This window comes from Dasypus novemcinctus, chromosome 19 (assembly GCF_030445035.2).
Source record: "Dasypus novemcinctus isolate mDasNov1 chromosome 19, mDasNov1.1.hap2, whole genome shotgun sequence".
NCBI lineage: Eukaryota > Metazoa > Chordata > Mammalia > Cingulata > Dasypodidae > Dasypus > Dasypus novemcinctus.
The window spans coordinates 81788750-81810570 of NC_080691.1; the positions used below are offsets into that span (position 1 = coordinate 81788750).

The 21821-nt window shown below is 62.0% G+C and overlaps 2 protein-coding genes across 4 annotated transcripts; one reads left to right on the forward strand and one right to left on the reverse strand.

Moving 5' to 3' along the window:
- Nucleotides 1-1041: 1041 nt before the first annotated feature.
- Nucleotides 1042-14364, forward strand: STAP2 (signal transducing adaptor family member 2). Of its 2 annotated transcripts, none has more exons than XM_058282074.2 (14): nucleotides 1042-1252; nucleotides 4142-4213; nucleotides 4367-4489; nucleotides 5355-5411; nucleotides 6247-6347; nucleotides 7604-7738; nucleotides 8595-8664; nucleotides 8767-8869; nucleotides 8986-9051; nucleotides 9984-10154; nucleotides 10260-10352; nucleotides 10426-10500; nucleotides 10677-10742; nucleotides 11211-14364. In XM_058282074.2, the coding sequence occupies exons 1-13, from the start codon at nucleotides 1166-1168 to the stop codon at nucleotides 10739-10741; spliced, it is 1218 nt and encodes a 405-aa protein (XP_058138057.1). In that variant the 5' UTR covers nucleotides 1042-1165; the 3' UTR covers nucleotide 10742; nucleotides 11211-14364. The 2 variants fall into 2 exon arrangements, with proteins under 2 accessions (XP_058138057.1, XP_058138058.1); XM_058282075.2 differs by having other exon boundaries at nucleotides 12874-14364.
- FSD1 (fibronectin type III and SPRY domain containing 1) lies at nucleotides 10993-21572 on the reverse strand. Of its 2 annotated transcripts, none has more exons than XM_058282073.2 (13): nucleotides 21484-21572; nucleotides 20489-20584; nucleotides 20185-20316; nucleotides 19002-19103; nucleotides 18454-18476; nucleotides 18139-18260; nucleotides 16844-17053; nucleotides 14597-14695; nucleotides 13721-13880; nucleotides 13314-13393; nucleotides 11626-11786; nucleotides 11354-11442; nucleotides 10993-11270 (listed from the first exon to the last, which is right to left on the reverse strand). In XM_058282073.2, the coding sequence occupies exons 1-13, from the start codon at nucleotides 21496-21498 to the stop codon at nucleotides 11246-11248; spliced, it is 1314 nt and encodes a 437-aa protein (XP_058138056.1). In that variant the 5' UTR covers nucleotides 21499-21572; the 3' UTR covers nucleotides 10993-11245. The 2 variants fall into 2 exon arrangements, with proteins under 2 accessions (XP_058138056.1, XP_058138055.1); XM_058282072.1 differs by having other exon boundaries at nucleotides 11535-11786.
- Between the last annotated feature and the right edge of the window lie 249 nt (nucleotides 21573-21821).

Consider the following 21821-nt stretch of genomic DNA (forward strand, 5'->3'; position numbering starts at 1 on the left):
TAATTTATTTATTTCTCCCCACCCCCTCGTGGTTTGCACTCACTGTGTCTGTTCATCTTCCATGTTTCTTTAGGAGGCACCAGGAACTGAACCAGGGACCTCTGATGTGGGTGGGAGGTGCCTAATCAGTCGAGCCACCTCTGTTCCCTGCTTTGTCGTGTCTCTCATTATGTTTTTCTTCTTGTGTCTCTTATTGCATCATTCTTCTGCATCAGCTTACCATGCCAGCTCGCTGTTTGGCTCTTCTTCTTTAGGAGGCACTAGGAACTTCCACTCCCTGCCTTGTTGTGTCTCTCAATGTGTTTTTCTTCATGTCTCTTGTGGTGTCAGCTTGCCACACCTCCCCTTGGTGCCAGCTCACTGTCTTCTTTAGGAGGCACCGGGAACTGAACCAGGGACCTCTCATGTGGTAGGTGGGAGCCCAATCTCTTGAGCCACATCCGCTTCCCTATAGCTGTTTTGAAAAGCTTTTGGTAATTCTTAGGAGGTTACCTTTCCTCCCTGGAATCCATATCCTCACAAAATAGCTGAATTTTAAAAATATTTCTAAGGCACTGATGAATGGGAGTAAAGAAAATATTTATCAAGCACCTACATCAAAAGCATCAAAGGAGATATAAGTAATTAGAGAGGCAGACCATGTTCATGGATTGGAAGATGACAATTCTCTCTAAATCAGTACAATTCCTAGCCAGCCCCCAATAAGATTTTTGTTTGTTTGTTTTGCAGATATGGAAAAATTATTCTTGCATCCAGGCAGCCTCACTGAGCACGAATTATCCTATTTTTCAAGCCCCTTGGCCCCTCTGCTCTCCGCTCCTTTCGTTCTCACTTCCAGGTCTTTCTTTCCCTGTGCCAGTTGTCCACGGCATCCTGTGCCCATCTTTGGCCAGCATCCAAAGCCTTCCCCGGGCATCCCATCCCCCGGGAGTCTCCAGCAGGTTCCTCCTGGCCCTGCCGGGAGGACAGAGAAACCGGGATTCCCCTGGCAGCCCTGGACCTGCCCAGGCCCAGCCCCCGCCCAGCGCCGGCAGGGGCGGGAGCTCGGGAGCCTGGCAGGCGGACCGAGGAGAGGAAATTCCCCTGGAACCTGTTTCTCCGCTTCCTGGCCCCGGCTGGGGTGCCCGGCTGGGACGGAGAGGACGGCCAGAGACCCCTGCCCGCCATGGCCTCGGCCCTGGGCCCACCCCGGGGCCCCAAGCCCTCTCACTACCATGAGGGCTTTCTAGAGAAGAAGGGTCCCCGTGACCTGGTAAGCTGGGGCGGGGAGCCGGGCACTGCTGGGCGGCTCGGGCAGGTGCAGTACCTCTCTGAGCTTCGGTCTTCCCACCTGGCCAAGGGGGCTGGGCAGATGCCGGGGGCCGAGGGGGGTTCCCTGTGTCTGTTGGTCTGTCTGACCCTCTCTCGCCCCCTGAATTGCTCCTTCACTCTGTCTCTCTCTCTTCCTGTGTCGGCTGTCTTTGTCCCTCTGCCTCAATCTCCCTTTTGGTCTCTGGGACACAAACAAGACAGGCATTTTCCACCGGGAAGTGGGGAGCCCTCTGCTTCCCAGCCCAGAACTGACCCCAGTGAACCCTAGCGGCGAAGGTCAGGGCCGGGGCAGGACGGGGGACGGTGAGCGCTGATGGGGGTTGATTTGGGCAGAACTGGGGCCCGTGCCTGCGCGGTAGGGGTGGGGGGCTTTTCATCGAATAGAGTCCCAGCCCCTCAGCTCCACCTCTCCCTCCCCCATCCGCACTCTCCTCTCCTGCTATGACCCAATCCAAGCTCTCCCTGCTTCCCTGCCCCTCCCCTCCTTTCCCACTGCAATCCCCTCTACCAGGAATGCCCCCCCCCCCCCGCCTCCACACTCTGGGATCCTCCCAGCCCCCACTGCATCGAGGGTCCCAGTGTGAGAGACTGCTCCATACTCTTCTCCAAGTGGTTCTAAATCATTAAGCCTCAGTTTCCCCATGGGTGAAATGGGTATAAGAATCTCTGAAGAGGGAAGTGGATGTGGCTCAGGCAACTGGGCTCCCGACTGCCACATGGGAGGTCACTGGTTCAGGTCCCGGTGCCTCCTAAAGAAGACAGCAAGCTGGGGTGACAGGCAGGTGTGGGAAGCTGATGCAACAAGAGACGTGGGGAGGAAAAACATAATGAGGGACACGACAAAGGCAGGGAGTGGAAGTGGCTCAAGCTCCCTCCCACATCAGAGTTTCCAGGTTTGACTCCTGGTGCCTCCTAAAGAAAAAAGGAAGACAAACAGACACAGCAAGGAAAAAACAAGGGGGTGGGGAGAAATCAACAAAATAAAATTTTTTTTAATAAAAAAGAGTCTCTGAAGAGGTAAATAAGTAATAGGTTGATCATAATGGAACCATAGGTATTGCCATTTTATAGGTGGGAAACTGAGGCACAGAGAGCTTCAATAACTTGCCCTACCACACACCGCTGGCACAAAGCATATCTGACTCCACAATCCGAAGGTTTAACCATACTGAGTTTAATCCTGTATCACACTATTCTGAGTATCTGGTACTTGGTAGGCTGTATGAGCTTCCCAAGGCTGCTAGAACAAAATAACACAAACCAAGTAGCTTAAAACAATAGACATTCATTCCCTTAGCCCCTTCTGGAGGGTAAAAGTCTAAAATGAAGGTGTTGCCAGGTAGGGAAGCATCCTTCTTTGACTCTTCTAGCTTCTGGTGGCTCTTGGCCATCCTTGGCTTGTAACTGTGCCAATTCTACTTCCTGCCTTCTCCATCTTCATGTCTTCCCTGCATGTATGTGTACCCTCTTGTCTTGTAAGGACTCTAGTCATTGGAGAGCCCACCTTAATCCAATATGGCCTCATTTTAACTGGATTATATTTGCAAGGACCTTATTTCCAAATATGGTTATAATCTCAGGTCCTGGGGTGGGGGGCTGAACCTGTTGAATATATCTTTTGGGGATACAATTCAGCTACCATACAGGCCCTCAGTGAATGTTAGTTGGATGGATGATGGATATACATGGACAGATTGATGGGAGAATGGGTGGGTGGATGGATGGATGGATGGATGGGTGGGTGTGTGGGTGGGTGGATGTATAAATGGGTAAGTTGATTGGTGAATGGATGGGCAGATGGGTGGATGGATGGATGGATGAATAAATGGGTAAGTTGATTGGTGGATGGATGGGGGGATGGATGGATGGGTGGATGGATATATAAATGGGTAAGCTGATTGGTGAATGGATGGGTGGATGGATGGATGGATGGATTATAAATGAATAAATTGATTGGTGGATGGACGGGCAGATGGGCGAATGGAGGAATGGATGTATGGATGAATAAATGGATAATTTGATTGGTGGATAGATGGGCTGATGGATGGACGAATGGATGGATGAAAAAATGGGTAAGTTGATTGGTGGATGGATGGGTAGATGGATGGATGGGCAGATAGATGGAAGAATGGGTGTATATATGTATGTATGGATGGATGGATGGGTAAGTGGATGTATAAATGGATAAGTTGATTGGTGGATGAATGGGCAGATGGGCAGATGGATGAATGGGTGAACGGATGAATAAATGGGTAAGTTGATTGGTGGATGGATGGGTAGATGGATGGATGGGCAGATGGATGGAAGGATGGGTGGATGGATGGATGGATGGATGGATGGATGGATGGGTAAATGGACAAATGGGTAAGTTGATTGGTGGATGGATGGGTGGGTGGATGAGTGGGTGGAAGCACGGAGGGTTTGATTTAATGGGTGGATATATAGATGGGGAAGTGGATTGGTGGATGGGTGGGTGGAGGAGTGGGTAGATGGGTGGATGGAATGTCAAAAAGCCAGTTAGCTCAACTCACTCCTGACTCCCTCCCACCCCCACAGACTGGGGGGCCGCTTTGGGTCCCCCATCCCATCAAGAGTCTCCCTGGTCCTTCCTTGAAGGCTAACAGACCCTCCAGCAGGTGGGCCTTAGGTGGGGAGGACCTCCCTGAGAAGGTAAACTTTTACCAAACACCTAAAGCCGGTGATGAAAGCAGCTACGTAAGGATGTAGGGGAAGAGCGTCCAGACAGTGCAAAGGCCCCGAGGCAGCGGGTGTGCCCGGGCTGCTCAGCTTTGCCACCTCACCTCTTTTTCTCTCCACCTCTGGTCTCCAGGATTTCAAGAAATTCTGGGCGCGCCTCCAGGGTCTCAGCATCTATTTCTACAACAGCGGTCGGGACTTGCAGGTAGGAAAGCTGGCCCACTCTTGCCCCCAGGAGTCGAGCGGACAGTCTGTGTGTGGCGTGACCCAGCCAGCGCCTGTGTCGTCCAGGGCACCTGGTGGCCGGGTGGGAGGGTGTCCCAGGTTCGTGCTCAGTCCCCTGCCTCCGTTTCCCCAGCACGTGGAGAAGCTGGACCTGGGAGCTTTTGTGAAACTCACAGATGAGGCTCCCTGGGGGAGGTCACGGGACGCTGGCATCCACTTCAGCCTGGTCCTCCGGAACCAGGAGATCAAGTTCAAGGTAGGTCCGTGGGGGAAGAGGGTGGCTGGTGGGAGAAGGCCCCTCGCCACTGGACCCTCCATCAACACCCAACAGCACAGAGTCATTCAGACTCTACGTGGATGATGCCGGGCAAGCCATGGGGTCGGCCTCTTGGGCCTCGGCTTCCTCAACTGCAAAATGGGTTATAATAGGTGTCAAGTGCCCGGTGTAAGACCAAGCCACGACAGACCTTTATGGAGCACCTACTGTAAGCCAGACCCTGTTCCAGTGGGGAGGCGCACAATAAACGATGTAAACAGTGTGACCATACAGAGGGTCAGGTGGTGGGAAGGGCCGGGGGGTGAATCCTAGAGAAAGGGCATATGGGGAGGCGGAGGGTTGCAAGGTCAGACAAGGTCATCAGGGGAGGTCTTAACTGAGAAACTTGAAGGCGGCAAAGGGAGACAGCAGTGTGGACACCTGGGGGGAGGCAGGGGGGAACGGCCAGTGCAAAGGCCCTGAGGCAGGGCTGAGTTGGAAGAACAACGAGGAGGTTGGAGTGGAGGCAGCAAGGGGGAAAGCGGGAGGAGGTGAGGGCAGGGGCAGGACAGGGCAGGACACACAGGGCCTGCTGAGCCTAGGCACCCTCTATCTAAGTTTAGAGTGGGAGTTTTATGATCTGATTTATGTGGTTTTTTTTAGTGTTAAAATAAAAACACTAAACAACAGCAATAGCCCACATTTACTAAAAACAACGCAGGCATCATCCAAAATTAACCCGTGCTAAGGTGTTTCATCTACAGAACCGCCCTTGGAAACAGGGCCTTTTATTTCCCCACTCCCGTTTCACAGAAGGGTAGACTGAGGCGCAGGGAGGGACCCTTTTCTTTCCTTCCCTCCCTAGGTGGACAGCCTGGAGTCCCGGGAGATGTGGAAAGGCTACATCCTGACCGTGGTGGAGGTGAGGGTGGCCGCCCTCTGCCCCTCTTCCCACCAGGGCTCCCAAGAAAGCGTTCTTCTTTCTTTCCACCCTTCTTTCCCCAAACAAACTCTGGAGTGTAGCCCACGGGTCTCAACCTGGCAGCGGAACAGGCCCATTTTTGTTTTGCCAACAAAGTGCAAACACGTTTAACGTGAGCTGCCATCACTGAAAAACCAGTCTGCCTTCCTGGTTTCTCTGTTACCCGTTTGTGCCCTGCCTGGCCTCTGCAGACTAGGGTAGGAGACCCTAGATTCCGGCTTCTCCTCCGCCCCCCCATCCCTCCGTATCTTCTTTTTTTTTTTTTTTTTTTTTTTTTTAAAGATTTATTTATTTATTTAATTTCCCCCCCTCCCCTGGTTGTCTGTTCTTGGTGTCTATTTGTTGTGTCTTGTTTCTTTGTCCGCTTCTGTTGTCTTCAGGGGCACGGGAAGTGTGGGCGGCGCCATTCCTGGGCAGGCTGCTCTTTCTTTTCACGCTGGGCGGCTCTCCTTATGGGCGCACTCCTTGCGCGTGGGGCTCCCCTACGCGGGGGACACCCCTGCATGGCACGGCACTCCTTGCGCGCATCAGCACTGCGCATGGCCAGCTCCACACGGGTCAAGGAGGCCCGGGGTTTGAACCGCGGACCTCCCATATGGTAGACGGACGTCCTAACCACTGCGCCAAAGTCCGTTTCCCACCTCCGTATCTTCTTGAAGCCCTGTCTGCCCCTGAGGTCCAGGGTTCCGCGGCTCTGCCCTCCCATCCCCCCCTGGTTCAAGGGCACAGCTGCCCGACCCTTGACGGCCGGTCTGGTCGCCCTGTCACCCCTCAGCTCCGCGTGCCGTCCACCCTGACCCTGCTGCCCGGGCACCTCTACATGCTGGCCGAGGCCCTGGCCAAAGAGGAGGCGCGCCGCGCGTTCCAGACGCCCCCGTGAGTGGCGGTGGGGGGCGTGGGTGCAGGGTGGGGCAGAACCAGGCCTGGGGCCAGGTTAGGACCCCAGCGGGGAAGGGGCTTGTCGGGCGGGGCAGAGGCTCCGGGGGCGGATCTGGGTGGCAGGTGGGCGGGGCCGAGACCCCAGGGATGGGTCTAGGCTCTGGAGGGCGGGGTCGAGACCCTGGAGGCGGGTCTAGATGCCTAGAGTCGTGTCTAGTCTCCAGGGGAGATTCTAGGGGTCAGAGGGCAGGGCTGAGATGCCAGGGGCGGGTCTAGGTGCCAGGAGGGCGGGGCTGAGTCCCGGGGGCGGGTCTAGGCTCAGGAGGGAGGGGCTGAGCCTCCGGGGCGGATCTAGGTGGCAGGTGGGCGGAGCCTAGACCCCAGGATGGGTCTAGGCTCTGGAGGGTGGGGCAGATACCCTGGGTGCGGGTCTAGGTCTCCAGGGGAGATTCTAGGGGCCAGGGGGCGGGACTGAGATTCCAGGGGCGGGCCTAGGTGCCAGGGGGGCGGGTCTGAGTCCCGGGGGCGGGTCTAGACTCAGGAGGGCGGGGCTGAGTCCTGGGGGCGGGTGTAGGCTCAGGAGGGCGGGGCTGAGCCTCCGGGGACGGATCCAGGAGGCAGGTGGGCGGGGTCTAGGCTCCAGGGATGGGTCTAGGCTCAGGAGGGCGGGTCTAGGTTCAGGAGGGCGGGGCTGAGTCTCCGGGGGCGGGTCTAGGCTCAGGAGGGCGGGCCTAGTGTCAGGAGGGCGGGGCTGAGTCCTGGGGGCGGGTCTAGGCTCAGGAGGGCGGGGCTGAGCCTCCGGGGGCGGATCCAGGAGGCAGGTGGGCGGGGTCTAGGCTCCAGGGATGGGTCTAGGCTCAGGAGGGCGGGTCTAGGTTCAGGAGGGCGGGGCTGAGTCTCTGGGGGCGGGTCTAGGCTCAGGAGGGCGGGGCTGAGCCTACGGGGCGGATCTGGGTGGCAGGTGGGCGGGGTCTAGGCTCCAGGGATGGGTCTAGGCTCAGGAGGGCGAGTCTAGGTTCAGGAGGGCGGGGCTGAGACTCCGGGGGCGGGTCTAGGTTCAGGAGGGCGGGACTGAGTCTCCGGGGGCGGGTCTAGGTTCAGGAGGGCGGGGCTGAGTCTCCGGGGGCGGGTCTAGGCTCAGGAGGGCGGGGCTGAGTCCTGGGGGCGGGTCTAGGCTCAGGAGGGCGGGGCTGAGCCCGGGGGCGGGGCTGGGGCGGGGCCTGTCTCCGAGTGGGTGGTGCGTCCCGCCCCAGGTGCTTCCTGAAGGTGAGCCGGCTGGAGGCGCAGCTGCTCCTGGAGCGCTACCCCGAGTGCGGGAACCTGCTGCTGCGACCCAGCGGCGACGGCGCAGGCGGCGTGTCGGTCACCACCCGCCAGCTTCTCAACGGGTGCGCATGCGCGACTCCAGCGCCTTCGGCGGGGGCGTGGCCTCGTGTGTGGGCGTGGTCAGAGTCGGGGCGGTGGCGGGTCCTGCGGACGGAGCCAGAATTCACAGATTCCCGGGAGGGCCCCGCCCTGGGGCTGGGGATCAAGGTCCCGGGGCGAAGCCGGGATCCCCTCTGAGATCCTGGGGCCTGGAGCCGGGCCCGGAACTGTCGGTGCGCGGTCAGACGCTTGGGGTGGGGTCGGCTCCTCCGGAAAGAGGCACGTACTTGGGGTCTCTGGTTTGTCTGGAGCGGGACACGCGTCCTGGATTTCCCTGGGGGCGGTGCTGGGCCTGGAGGCGGGGTCAGAGCTGGGTGGGCGGGCCTCCGAGGGGGCGGTGCTGGGCCTGGGGGCGGGGACAGAACCGGGGAGGGCCTCCGAGGGGGCGGAGGCGGGGTCAGAGCTGGGTGGGCGGGCCTCCGAGGGGGCGGTGCTGGGCCTGGGGGCGGGGTCAGAGCTGGGAGGGAGGGCCTCCGAGGGGGCGGTGCTGGGCCTGGGGGCGGGGACAGAACCGGGGAGGGAGGGCCTCCGAGGGGGCGGTGCTGGGCCTGGGGGCGGGGACAGAACCGGGGAGGGCCTCCGAGGGGGCGGAGGCGGGGTCAGAGCTGGGTGGGCGGGCCTCCGAGGGGGCGGTGCTGGGCCTGGAGGCGGGGTCAGAGCTGGGTGGGAGGGCCTCCGAGGGGGCGGTGCTGGGCCTGGAGGCGGGGTCAGAGCTGGGTGGACGGCCCCCGGGGGCGGGGTCAGAGCTGGGTGGGAGGGCCTCCCTGGAGGCGGGCCCTCCTGGGGGTCGCAGCCACTGGCCCTGTCCCCGCCGCGCAGGCTGCCCGTGGTCCGGCACTACAAGGTGAAGCACGAGGGACCCACGTACGTGATCGACGTGGAGAAGCCGGTGAGCCGTGGGGCTCCGGGGAGGCGGGAGGAGACTGTCGAGGCCCTCCCAGTCCCTTCCTTCCTCGCTGGCTCTGACCGTGCCCCCCCCCACCGCCCCCAGTTCTCCTGCACCTCCCTCGACGCAGTGGTCAACTACTTCGAGACACACACCAACAGGGCGCTGGTGCCCTTTCTGCTCGACGAGGACTACGAGAAGGAGCTAGGTGGGTGCAGCTAAGGGGAGCTGGGGGGAGCCCAGCCCGCGCCCCTCCCCACCGCCGCCCGCCTGGGGCCGCCCCTGAGACGCCGCGCCCCCTCCAGGCCGCCCTCTCTGTTCCAGGCTACGTGGAAGCCAATGAAGAGAACGGCGAGAATGTGTGGGTGACGCCTCCCGCCCCCGGACCAGGTGACGTCCCCTCCCAGGCCACAAGGCGGACCCCGCTTCTGAGTCAGCACGCCCTATATTGCGTGCAGACATGCAGAGACCCAAAAATCACCCAGACTCCATCCTCGGGGGGGCTTCCAGGTGGTGGGGTGCACAGAGCCGGATCCAGACACTCCCGGCCCTGGGTGGGGGGCATGGAACCTTGGACTGGGGATAGTGACCAGAGTTGGGGAGAGGAGGGGAGCGGGGTGAGGGGAAGGCTTCCTGCAAGAGGGAGGTCGCAGAGGACCCCTGGGACCTCCGTAGGTGGAGATGCGCCCCCTGGGGTGCCCCTGCAGGAGGACGCTGCAAGGGCTACACCCACAGAGGCGAAGCCGGGGCTGGCTGTGCGAAGGGTGTGTTGGAGGATGTAGCACGAGGAGGGAGGCAGGGGGGTCCTCCCCAAGCTGGCAGAGGCTGGGGGCCCACGTGCCCACCTCTGCCCCCACCTACAAAATTGGCAGCTCCCTGGGGTGGGGAGACACAGCGGTTCTGCACATACCTGAAGACGTGTGTCGCACGCGTCTCCGGTCACCCCTACACCACGTAGTGCACGGCTCCGTCCTTAAGCCACACGTGTGCACACGCAAATGCGGACATGTCCCCTCCCAAGCACAAAGCCAGAACGCGGTGTCTTTCTGGACACGTCCGCGTGTGACAGCCCCCGGGCACGCACCGCGGGAACCCCCGCCACGCCAAGCGCAGATGCGTACTCTCGAGGCGCGTGTCCACACCCGCGGTGCAGCCACAGCCTGCACAGACATCCCACGCAGATCCACCCAGGGTACCTGGGGCTGATCAGGGGGTGGGAGCAGGCATCCATGGGCACACACGTTCCTGTTCACAGAGAGCCAGACGCCCCCCCCCAGGTGGGTGCCACGCGAGCCCCGACACTAACCGCCTTTTCCCAGCAGGCCCTGTGCCCCCTCTGGGCGGCCCCAAGCAGCCGCTTCCTGTGCCCACCCCCACACCCACCCAGGACAGACCGCCTCCCCTCCCCCCTCTACCCCCACCCCCGAGCCCGAATGAGGACTACGTGATCCCCATCGCGGACGACCCGGCCGCCGACTACGTGAACGAGGACGGTGGGTGGGGGTCCGGGGACGGGGGCTGAGCGCCAGGGTTGGGGGGCGCAGGCTCCGGTGGCCCCGTGTGACCCGCCACGCCTTCCCCGCCCGCCCCGCGTGCAGTGCCTCCCCCGAGCCGGCCGGTCATCCCGAAGCCCAGGAAGCCAGCGAAAGTTCAGGCCAAGGCTGCGAAGCCCCCCGTTGTGCCCAGGCCAGGTAGGGGGCCCCCCAGGTCCCTCCGTCACGGGTCGCCGGCCGGCCTCGGCCCTCACCTGCCCTCTCCTCTTAGAACCCAGAGGCCTCCACGCTGGCCTGGTCAGAAAGCTGGCGGCCGGCTCGGGCCAGGCGCTCTTCCCCTCCCCAGGTAAGGCGGCCCGAGGGGTGGCGCTGGGGACCCCGCCAGGCTCGAGAACCTCTTCTCGCCAGCTCGAAACCCCTCGTGCTTTTTGGACAAGGGGGAGCCGGTCCTGGGGGGTCGTGGCACGGGCGGGGACGCCCTGGCCCGGCTGGAGCGTGTTCTGGGACCCCCTTCCACCGCAGGGCTGGCAGAGGTGACCGCAGAGCTGGAGGAGAAGCTGCAGAAGCGGCGGGCCCTGGAGCACTGAGGTCAGACACACAGGGGGACTGGCGGGCCAACCTCGAGGCCCAGCGAGCCAGGCCGAGCTCCCCCCCCAGGGTTAAAGCGCACGGTGTGGCTTGGCTGGTGTGTGTTGTGGGGGGGTGTTTTCCGGCCGACGTTTACCCTCCCGGGTTCCTCGGCTCAGCAAAACGCGCTGCCCGACCCCGCAGGGCGAGCCCGTCTCAGAGCTGGGAAAGCTGAGGTCCGGACCCCAGAGAAGCAGCCTCACGGCCGGGCCAGTGTTTGACTTTTATTAGGAGGCAAGGTGGGGGGCTCCCCGTCGGGGCCCCCAATCACTTAAGGCTCCAAGCAGCGAGTGTGTGAGGAGGGGGCCGGCCGAAAGAGCCGAGGCCTGCCGGCGGCCCCTGAGACAACCCGGGTGGGAGGGCCGGGGCTCGGGGCGCCTAGGAGAGGCTGGTGGTGGAGCTGCTGGTGGCACTGCCGCGCTTCTGCAGGCAGCACACGGAGCTGGGGACCTGGAGGCCGGTCGTCACCTGGAAGCTGCCGCACCACACCTGGCGGACAGGGAGGGCGAGGCGGGGAGGCTCGGACGCGGACCCCAGCGGCACCTGGCGCCCCCTGCCCCCCCATCCCTCACCGTGAAGGCGGGCAGCAGCGGCTGGGTGAACTTGGCCTTGAACGTGTGGAGCAGCTGCTTGGTGCGGGCATTGTAGAAGGACAGGAGGCCTGGAGTGCAGGACAGAGGGACGGGGCGAGGGGTCAGCAGCGGGGAGCGGCGGCCGGAGGCAGCGGCCGGGGGGGCGGGGGGCCGGGGTCACCTTGGTGGAAGTCGCAGTGCACACCCAGGCAGTCGGGCACGGCGGCGTCCAGCGCCTTGACCTTGTTGGCGTGCTTGGCCGTGAAGCTGACCTGCAGCCAGTTGTTGACGTGCAGGCTCCACGACGCCGCCGTCTTGCCCAGCTGCTCGAAGCGGCCCAGGCTGCGGTAGGCCACGCCCACGCCGAAGGCCTTGCTGTCGGGCTCGTAGCGCACCTCCCAGTAGTGCTCCCCGCCGTCGATCGGCGTGTCCCCTGCGGGCGGCGGGGAGCGCGTGGGCCCGGATGCTCCCAGATACTCCACGGGCGCCCGCTGTTCCTTCTGGGTTGACCGCCCAGGCTGCATCGACCCCCTCGAGACACTCCCTCAGGCCCAGCTACCTCGCCAAGCTTCAGTTACTCCTTTCAGATTCTCCACAAGCCCAAGCTGCTCCTTCCAGAGACCGCCAGGCTTGAGGAAACTTCCTCCGGTTCCTCCTCATATTCAGATACTTGTCAAGTCATCCCAGATAACCCCCAAAGCTCTGATCTGGACAGAATCTTAGTATTCCCAGAGGCCTCGAGACCCATTTGAGTCCAGATACTCCCCAAAATCCAGAGACTCCTTCCTGTTGCTCTCTGAATCCAGATTCAACCCAGATGCCAGCTCCAAGGAAAAGCCAGATTCTCCCACTCCTCAGTGACCTCTGAGCCCGGGAGTTCCCCAAGCCAGTTACTCTCAAGTCCTCAGCTCTTCCCTGGAGTTCAGACACTCCTCAGGCCTCAGCTACTCTCTCCAGCTCCCCTCTAAGTCCTGATGAGTATGAATTCACCAGGAACATTAGGCTTTAGCTCCACTCCGGATCCTGGGGTTCTCCATGTCTCAGCTAATCCCTGCATCCAGATTCTCCCAAGACCCCAGATCCAGATTCTTGCCACCTCAGGTACTTCCCAGATCCAGTGATTCCTGGGCTTCAGCTGCTCCTCACACTCCAGCCCCGCCCAGACCACAGCACTTCCCAGCTACTCGAGTACCTACCCGCCATACACTTCTTCTCCAGGCCCTGCTCCTCCCTGATCTCTCAGCTACTCTCCCAACCACAAAGTGCTTAGGCTCCTTCCCAAGGATTAGTTCTCTCTCTCCAATCTCAGCTATTCTGCAGACAGCCCCCGTTCCTCCCCACACTACAGCTCTCACAAATCCCAGGTGCTCCCTAGAAAATCCAGATGTCTCCTAGAACTTTAATGTCTCCATGGTTCCTAGCTATTCTCCAACTTTCTCCCCCTTTCTCCTGGCCTTTTCTGGATAGCAGCAATTCCTCTAAACTCCAGTTTCTCCACTGACTCCAGCTTCTCCTTCCAGGATCCAGTTGCTCCTGTGACCCTAACTCCTCCTCCAATCCTCACCGTTCTCCCAGCTCCTCCTGAAACACCAGCTACTCTCTGGCTCCTCCACACGCCCAAAGCTGCTTCCCCAAGCTTGTTCCAGCTTTGGTCACACCACAGACCCAGCTGCTCCACAGGCAACCACTATTTCCAGCTCCTCCCAAATCTCAGCTACTCCTGGGAGCCCCAGGAAATGCCCCCCATCTCTTGCCCAGCCATTCCCTAGTCCAGAGGCTCTGGCCTCCCCCAGTGATTCTCACCCGAGTCTTCTCCCCTCCCAGCACCAGAACAAGCACATGCTCTTGGGACCTTGGGGGCTGGCTGCCTTGGTTTCCCCAAGGCCAGTTCTTCCCCACCCTCACCCCGAGAAGACCCCTCCGAGAGCAGCCCTCTCCCCTGCCCCATCCCACTTCTTACCCAGCACTGTGTAGGACTCAGCTGTGAAGCGGTCCCGGCCCCCACGCCCAGAAGGCATCCTCTTGGGAGATGGAGTACCTCTGTGGGTGGCAGGGAGGGGGAAGGCTCAGGCTAGCTCTTGCCTCCCATCCATGGGAGGGCTTCCTGGTCCTCCCCAGCCACCGTGGACTTCTGGTCAGTCCCTGAAAGTATATGGCTTTTTCCATACACTGGGCCCTTCCCCACCTGGAAAAACTCCTATTCAACCATCAAAACCCCATTCAAAATCTCCACTCCCCTCGTTCACTTTCTTAGCCCTAGGTCCCTCTCTCTGCCCCGGCTGTGACCCCAACCCCCCAGGCTGAATGCATCCATATCCAGCGTGATCCCCTCCATCGGAGACCCAGGGAGGGTAAGGGACGGGATACCTGGCGGGGGAGTTGATGGGAGACGCCGTCCGCCCCTTGCCATCTTTCTCCCGGGCCTTAATGTCCTGCACCTTCCCGCCCGTGGCGTCCCACTCCACGGAGAGCTCGTCCACCCGCAGGTTCTGGTGGGATGTGGACGCATCCAGGCGGAACATGAACGCTGGGGCCGGGCAGGCGCGGGAGCCACAGAGACGGGGAGACCCGCAGAGACACAGAGAGACGGAGAGAGGGAGACGGTAACCAAGACAGACCGAGACAGGGGCAGAGGACAGAGAGTGACGAGGGCACAGAGCCCAGGAAGACGGAGACACACACGGGCTCAGAGACACAGAGAGCCGGACCGGCAGAGGGACGCCAAGAGGGACGGGTACAGAGAGGTGGGGGGGCAACATGCAGCCAGGGGAGTTGCATGAAGTGAAGGCCAGGTCTGGAGTCGCGTCCCAGCCATCGGGCTGCCCTGTGCTTCCCCGGTGAATCCCCAGAAAGGGCCGGGGCTACAGCATGAAGGACATAGGCTAGACAGCAGAAGGACTTCCTAGTCAGGCATGCAGTGGTGTCACCGTGAAAGGCTGGAGAATCTCTCTTCCCAACTGATAGCCCATCCCATCCCCAAATCTATAAAGGCTTTTTTTTTTCCTTCTTAAGAGTGTGTATGTGTCATGGGATCAACCTCACAAGCAAAGGACAAAAAAGCAGGGTTGTACCAGACACTCGGGCTTGGCAAGACGCTGTGGATTGTACTCTGAGCTTCCTGGCAGCCAAGGCAACAAGGGCCAGGGTGTCCCGACTAGAGGATTCTCGTTTCACACGGGGCACTGGGAAGGAGGGGCTGTGGCATCAGGGACAGGGTCGGGGTGGGGTGTGGCAGCCAGTCACCTGGTGTCTCCAAGGTCACGGGCTCGGAGAACTCGCCTGCAACTGCCTTGTTACAGGCCTTCACACGGAAGTTCATGTATTTCATGTCAAACTTGAGACCTGGGGGCCAACAGGGAGAAGTCAGCGTCTTACCCGCCCTCCAAAGTGGCTTGGAGCCCTCGGGTCTCACGGTAAGCCCCTGGCCCCCCACTCCAAGGAGCACCCGGCAAATCTTATCCCCGCGGGACCTTCCGTGCCCTCGCTCACCTGCCGGGCACCCAAGGACCTGGCTCGTCCCCTCCACCCAGGCCGGCCAATCGTGACGCCTGACGTCCAGGTCACGTGGGTTGGGTCAGGGGTGAACACGTGACTTAGGCTGCCCAATCAGAATCTGCCCTGGGACAGTGGCTGGAACTGGGGTGAGTGGCCTCGCTTTTCTAGGAGCCTGGGGCAAATGTGGCGGCATGGGGGCCCAGCCTCCACGAGGAGGCTACCCCCATGGAGGTGGGCCGAGCAGGCAAGTGCGGGGAGCAAGACCCCGCCTCTGGCCGTACCCAATCCCCCAATGACTTGGATATTCTCTAACCTCCCTTACTGTCCTTAGATTTTTACAAACACTCCCCCTTCTCCACACTCCCCATCTTTATTTTTTTTTTTCCAGTTTTGCTTAACTTCTTGGCTCACAACTCTCTCCCCCTTCTGGAACATTCTCTTTCCTTGGTAGCAGCGACCGCCTCCAGGTGCCTGCCCAGATTGCCTCCCCCTTCCCCTTTGGGTCCCCTCCTTGGAGAGGTCAAGGCTGTGCTCAGCGACACACACTGGAACCCATATCTCTCGCAACCATCTGGACCCTCAGTTTCTTCCTCTGCAAACCGGCAATCAAATGCCCCACACCGAGCAGGAATCACAGGAGGCTGAGTCGAGGCCAGGGGAGGAAGCTGTAAACACTTAACCCAAACCCTCCGGTCTTTCCAAGCAATCAATGACATAGCAGGTGGATTAAAAATAATCAGGCAGGCAAAGTGACGTTCGTTGGTATGCTCGCCACACACCGCTTTTGATCGATTCAACTTTCCTGCCCTGAGGATTCACTTGCTAGGAATTTTGAGAAGGCAGGAGGTTGTGAGCGGGAGCTGTAGCATGAGGGAGCCTGGGGGAGATGGTTACACACATCTCCACGTGTGATCAAACTGCACGGATTTATACACGCACCTGCGCATGAGCGCACACAAAACTGACACCGTCTAAATAACCTCTGAGAAGCGTATCAGCGGAGCGGACCAAAATCAACCTCCTGGTTACCGTGCTCTGCTAAAGTTATGGAAGGTGCCTCCCTGTGCCTCTAGAATTATTTCAAAATTTACAAAGTCACAACGAAAGAAAACTCAACGGCAGGCGAGGTTTGTGGAATCCTGGCACACACAAAAAAGGGGCTGTGTTTATTTGGATTCCCACGCCAAGGACACACCAATCGCTTCCCAGGCCCTCTGGCTGGCTGGTGACTTCTCTTTCCCACAATTAGCATGCTCATTATTAACCATGTATGCTAATTACAGATAACGAGCAAGCTGATTACAGCCCACAAGCCTGTTAGTGAATGGGGTAGTTATCTTGTCAGCAAGGCCCGCGCCTCGCCTGGGGGTTTCCCCTGGTTCCGGATGGCTTTTTCAAGACATGGGGGATCCCCAATTTTTCAGCCCCGCCTCACACCAGCTGGGTGGATTTCCCAGGCTCTGGGATTTCTTCTAAGTGCCAAGGAAATCCCGCGAATACTTAGAAGACGCCTCTGGGAATGTCTGCTTCACTTCACGAGGACAGTATACACCACAGGCGCTCAGTAAATGAGGATGAAGGGAATGATGGGTGGAAGTTGGAGAGTGGAGATAACAGGAGGCGCGTGGCTTCGTTCCATGCGCCTCAGTTTCCCCACTGAGTATTAAGCAGGGCCACTACCTGTGGTTTCGTTCCATGTGCCTCAGTTTCCCCACCTGTATAAGCAGGGCCACTACCTGTGGTTTCGTTCCATGTGCCTCAGTTTCCCCACCTGTATAAGCAGGGCCACTCCCCGTGGGTAAAACGCTCGGCACACAATAAGGACTCGATAAATGGGTTGCAGCTGTCACCAAGATCGCCCTCCTTATGATCACTTTCTGACCTCCTGACCAGCGCCCCCAGGCTGCTCGCAGGCCCCGGGAGCTCCGGGGACGGCCCGCCAGGCGGCAGGCGACCAGCGGGGACCGGCGGCGGGGACGGGCGCAGCGCCCTTACCGGTCAGCGTGTACTCCGTCTGCCGGATGCCCTCGACCACCATCCAGGGCTGGTCCTCTTTGAGGCGCGGCGGGCCCTCGAAGTTGGTCCTGCGGTACTCCACCACGTAGTGGTCGATCTTGCTGTCCTCGTCGGGCATGCGCCACGCCAGGGTCACGCAGTTGTCGGCCACCAGGGACTCGGCCAGGTCGATCACCGGCGCTCCGGGCACTGCGGGGGACGGGGGTGGGGTCCTCGCTGGGGCCTCGGCCGGGTTCTGGGGCCCGGGGACGGGGCCTTCTTGGGATTCTGGGGGCCTGGGGCGGGGCCTCTGCCGGGCTCTGGGGCCTGGGGGCGGGGCCTCTGCCGGGCTCTGGGCCTGGGGGCGGGGCCTCTGCCGGGCTCTGTGGCCTGGGGGCGGGGCCTCTGCCAGGCTCTGGGGCCTGGGGGCGGGGCCTCTGCCAGGCTCTGGGCCTGGGGCGGGGCCTCTGCCCGGCTCTGGGGCCTGGGGGCGGGGCCTCTGCCCGGCTCTGTGGCCTGGGGGCGGGGCCTCTGCCGGGCTCTGGGGCCTGGGGGCGGGGCCTCTGCCGGGCTCTGGGGCCTGGGGGCGGGGCCTCTGCCGGGCTCTGGGGCCTGGGGGCGGGGCCTCTGCCAGGCTCTGGGGCCTGGGGGCGGGGCCTCTGCCAGGCTCTGGGCCTGGGGCGGGGCCTCTGCCCGGCTCTGGGGCCTGGGGGCGGGGCCTCTGCCCGGCTCTGGGGCCTGGGGGCGGGGCCTCTGCCGGGCTCTGGGGCCTGGGGGCGGGGCCTCTGCCCGGCTCTGGGGCCTGGGGGCGGGGCCTCTGCCGGGCTCTGGGGCCTGGGGGCGGGGCCTCTGCCGGGCTCTGGGGCCTGGGGGCGGGGCCTCTGCCGGGCTCTGGGGCTTGGGGGCGGGGCCTCTGCCCGGCTCTGGGGCCTGGGGGCGGGGCCTCTGCCGGGCTCTGGGGCCTGGGGGCGGGGCCTCTGCCGGGCTCTGGGGCCTGGGGGCGGGGCCTCTGCCGGGCTCTGGGGCCTGGGGGCAGGGCCGCCGCAGGGCCCTGAGGCTGGGTCTTCCCAGGAGTCTACCACAAAGAGCTGAACTTTTCCAGAATTCCCTACCACCTGGCGCCATGACCTTCTTGGGATTCCACCACCAGGGACATGGCCTCCCAGGGGGCCCACCCAGGGGCGGGGACTTCTCCCGGTTCAAAGGCCCGGGGGTCTGCCTTCTTCCCGGCAGCCTTCGGGGCCTCCCAGCCTCCCAGGCGGCTTTCCCTGAAATCCCCCGGCCCTCGCGCTCACCAGGCAGGAACTTGAGCGCCTGCAGCATCCGCCGCTCCTGCGCGAAGTCCACCATCAGGTGACTCATGTTGTCGCTGGCCTTGGCTTTTAAGGACAGCCGGAAGGCAGGGGCCATGGTCACGCTGGAGGGAAGGAGGCGGAGGGACCGGCTGGCAGCAGCCCAGGGGGTCCCCGGCCGCGTCCTCTCGGGAGAGTGCGGGAGGGGGTCCCCCTCTGTCCTGTCTGGAGCTCTGGGCCCAGGGACCCTCACCCGGGGGACCTGACCTTCAAACAGGGGCCAGGCACTGGGGTGGGGACCAGATCCCAGCCTCTTACCCATCTTTGATTTGCTTGGCAGCCTGGAGAGAGGGACAGAACACAAGTCAAAGGCTTGACTCGACTGGATCAGAAAGAGCCACTGTACAGACAGCAAGACTGAGGCCATTTCCCAAACGGTTCTTCCCCAGAGGCTGCGCCCCGAAACTGAGAAGGGCCAAGGCAGGCTCCCCAGCCCAGCCCCTCCGCTGCCCAGTGGCCGGTATATGGGATGGGGTTGCCAGATTTAGCTCATAAAAACCCACCCAAGTCAAATGTAAAATTCAGATAAACAGCAAATAATTTTTTTTTAAGTAGAAATATGTCCCATGAGTATCGGGGACATACTTACACTAAACAGTACATAGGATCAACACACTAAAAATCGTTGGTCGTTAGATTTGGATTTCAGGGAAACGAATATATATTTCGGCAGAAGTCCATCTCGGGCCCTATTTGGGACATACCGCGTGGGCGATACTTATACTAAAAAAAAATGACTTGTGGCTCATGCGAAATTCAAATGGACCCGGGCGCCCCGTATTTCACCCGGCCTCCGAGGCACCCACCTGAGAAAAGTCCTCGCTCTCCGCGGCCTGCAGGGTCTGGTTGGCTGTTTCCAGAAGCTCCTCGGAGCTCTCCAGCGCCCGCGCGCAGGCAGCCAGCTGGTTCTGCGGGTGGCAAGGCGCCGACCGGCGTGACGGCGGGCGCCAGAGAAGGGGACCCTTCTTCCCGCCGCACCCACCCCTGCCGGGGCTCTCCCCGCTGCCCGTTCATCCGGGTGATGCTCGGAAGATTCGACGCCCTGACGATCTGAGATGCTGGCCCATCCCAGTGGACTGGGGCGTCCCAGAGGCCAGGCCGGGGGTAAAACCCCGAGCCCCTGCACTGTGACAAATTCCAGGGCGTCTCGGGAGAGGGAAGGGCTCAAGGAGTGGGGGGCCGTTCGGGCGGCTCGAGGACCCGGTTCTTGGAAACCCGAGGCAAGGTTCTGGAAGCAAGCGGGAGGCGTCGAGCTGCCTGTCAGCTCCACGGGGCCCCCACTTCATCTCTTACCGCCCTCCCCCAGCCACACTGGGCTCCCCTCTGGTCCTCGGCCTCCGGGTTGGACAGGGAGGCTGGAGCCTGCGTGGGGATGAGGGAGCTGGGACCTCAGGAAGCTGCCCTGGAGGGGTTTTGTTTGTTTGAGGTACCAGGGCCGGGGATAGAACCTGGAACGGGAGTGTGAGAAGCCGGCGCTCAACCACTGAGCCACGCGGCACTCCTGGGTTGTTTTTTGTTAGTTTGTTTGCCTGTTGTTGGCCTTTTTGTTTTTAGGAGGCCCTGGGAACCGAGCCCGGGACCTCCCACATGAGAAGCGGCGCTCAACAGCTTGAGCGACATCCGCTCCCCCTGGAGGTTTTAATGCAGCTCGAGGGACCGGGGCTTGGCGTCTAAAAGCCCGTGGGAGCTATGGAAGGTGGTAGAGTAAGGGAGGTACCATCCGATCTGGGTGCTCAATAGGAAGGAGGGAGAAACGGGGTGTGCTATGTAAGAAGGACGGGAGGGGGAAAGATGAGCCAGAGGGGCCAAGAGGGAGAGCAGGCGGATGTGGGGGGACTGAGGGGCCACGGCCAGGAAGGGGGCAGGGGAGAGAGTGGGGGAAAGACGAGGGAAAGCAACCCCGGAATCTCTGGCTCGGGACCCTGGAGAGACTCAGGGTGTCTCTGAGATGGGACCTGGGTGGGGGTGCAGTGCCCTCCCCGCCCCCACCTGCAGCTCGTAGGTGCGGCTGGCGCGGTCCTGCTTTATCTTCATGAGCATGCCCTCCTTGAGCTCCTCCAGGAGAGAGAAGAGGGACTGGAACTCAGCCTCCAGGTCCTCCTGCACCTTCGTGGAATTCGCCTGGGAGAAGGGGGCGCCATGTCCGGTGGGGAAACCGAGGCCCGGCCAGGGCCAGCCCGGCCCCCAGGGCGTCAGCCGCAGCAGGCCGGCCCAGGTGGCCGCCCCCGCCCTCCCGCCACCCCCCGCCACCTCCCTCCCGGAGCCCAGGGTGACGGGCTGGCACGTCCCTCACCTCCACATTCAACAGCATCTGCTTGAGAGAGTAGATGAAACTCTGAATCTCCTCATTCTTCACCGCCAAGGTCGTGATGATCTTCCGCAGGGCTTCCTGCTCCCCCCCCAAAGAGGACTGAGCTGCCCGTGAGCCCCGAGCCCCTCCGCCGGGCCCCCCCTGCCCCCGGGCCCCCCTGTCCTGTGCCAATGAGCTCTTGCTCTCTGTTGTTGCATCTAGCAGGTGGGTAGCCGGGGGTATCCCCATTTTACAGAGGAGGAACTTGAGGCTCAGAGCAGATCCCCATACCCCGAGGGTGGGCTAAGGAGCTAGCCCGGGGAAAGAAAACCCCAGGGAAGGAGGACTTCAGAAAAATGGGCTAGCCTGGAGAACAGGGCCACCTGTGGAAGGAAAACTCTAGGGGAGGTGGGATAGCCTGGGATAAAGTCTCGCCTGGGGAAAAGGGGTGGCCCGGGGTAAGAGGGACCTAGTTAGGACAGGGGGGCCACCTGGGAAAAGAGGTTAGCAAAGAAAGCGGGTGGCCTGGAGAAAGGGGGACCCGGCAGGGCACTGGACGCCAGGGCCGGTGTCCCGGTGGTGGGGCTAGCCTGGGGAAATGGAGTGGGCGGGGAGGCCCTGTGGACCGCTCCGGCTCCGGCCTGTGACCTCTAACCCAGGCTTCGGGCCCGGGGTCAGCGGGGTCACTGGTGGGACGTCACCAAGGGGCGGGGCGGGAGGCCGGGGGACACCTGGGCGGCGCCGCGGAGGGAAGGTGTGGGGGAGGGGTCAGGGCTGGGAGCAGGACCCAGGCGGGAGGGAGGAGGTGGGGGGCACGGAGGGGACCCAGGCCAAGGTGGGGGGTGGGGTGGGACCGCGTCCGCGATGAGGGGGGAGGGGGCCGGGTGGGGCTGCAGTGGGGGTGGGGCTCGCCGCAGAGCCGCGGGCGGGCGGGGGGCGCCCCGCGGCCTCACCTGGCCCCCTCCCCACCCGCGGCTCGCCCCGGCCCCGCCTCCTACCCGCTGATCTCCCATGACTGCAGCGCAGGACGCCCGGCCCGCGGGCCCCGCTCGTGCCTGCGGTCCCCGAGCCGCCGCCGCCGCGCGCCAATGGCCCGCCGAGCCCTCCGTGGCGCCGCCGCCGCGCCCCCGGTCAGCGCTCCATCACTGCGCGCAGTGCGCAGGCGCGCGCGCCAAGGCCGCCTGGGAGATGTAGTCCCGCCCCCAGGGCCGGCCACCCTGGTCCGAGACCGGGGGAGTCCGGGGCCCCGGGGCCCGCTAGGGCCATCAGTGATGTCTGGGCTGGAGAGAGCGCCGGGAGGGAAGCGGGGAGCTGTGTGACCTGAAGACCAGCCCTA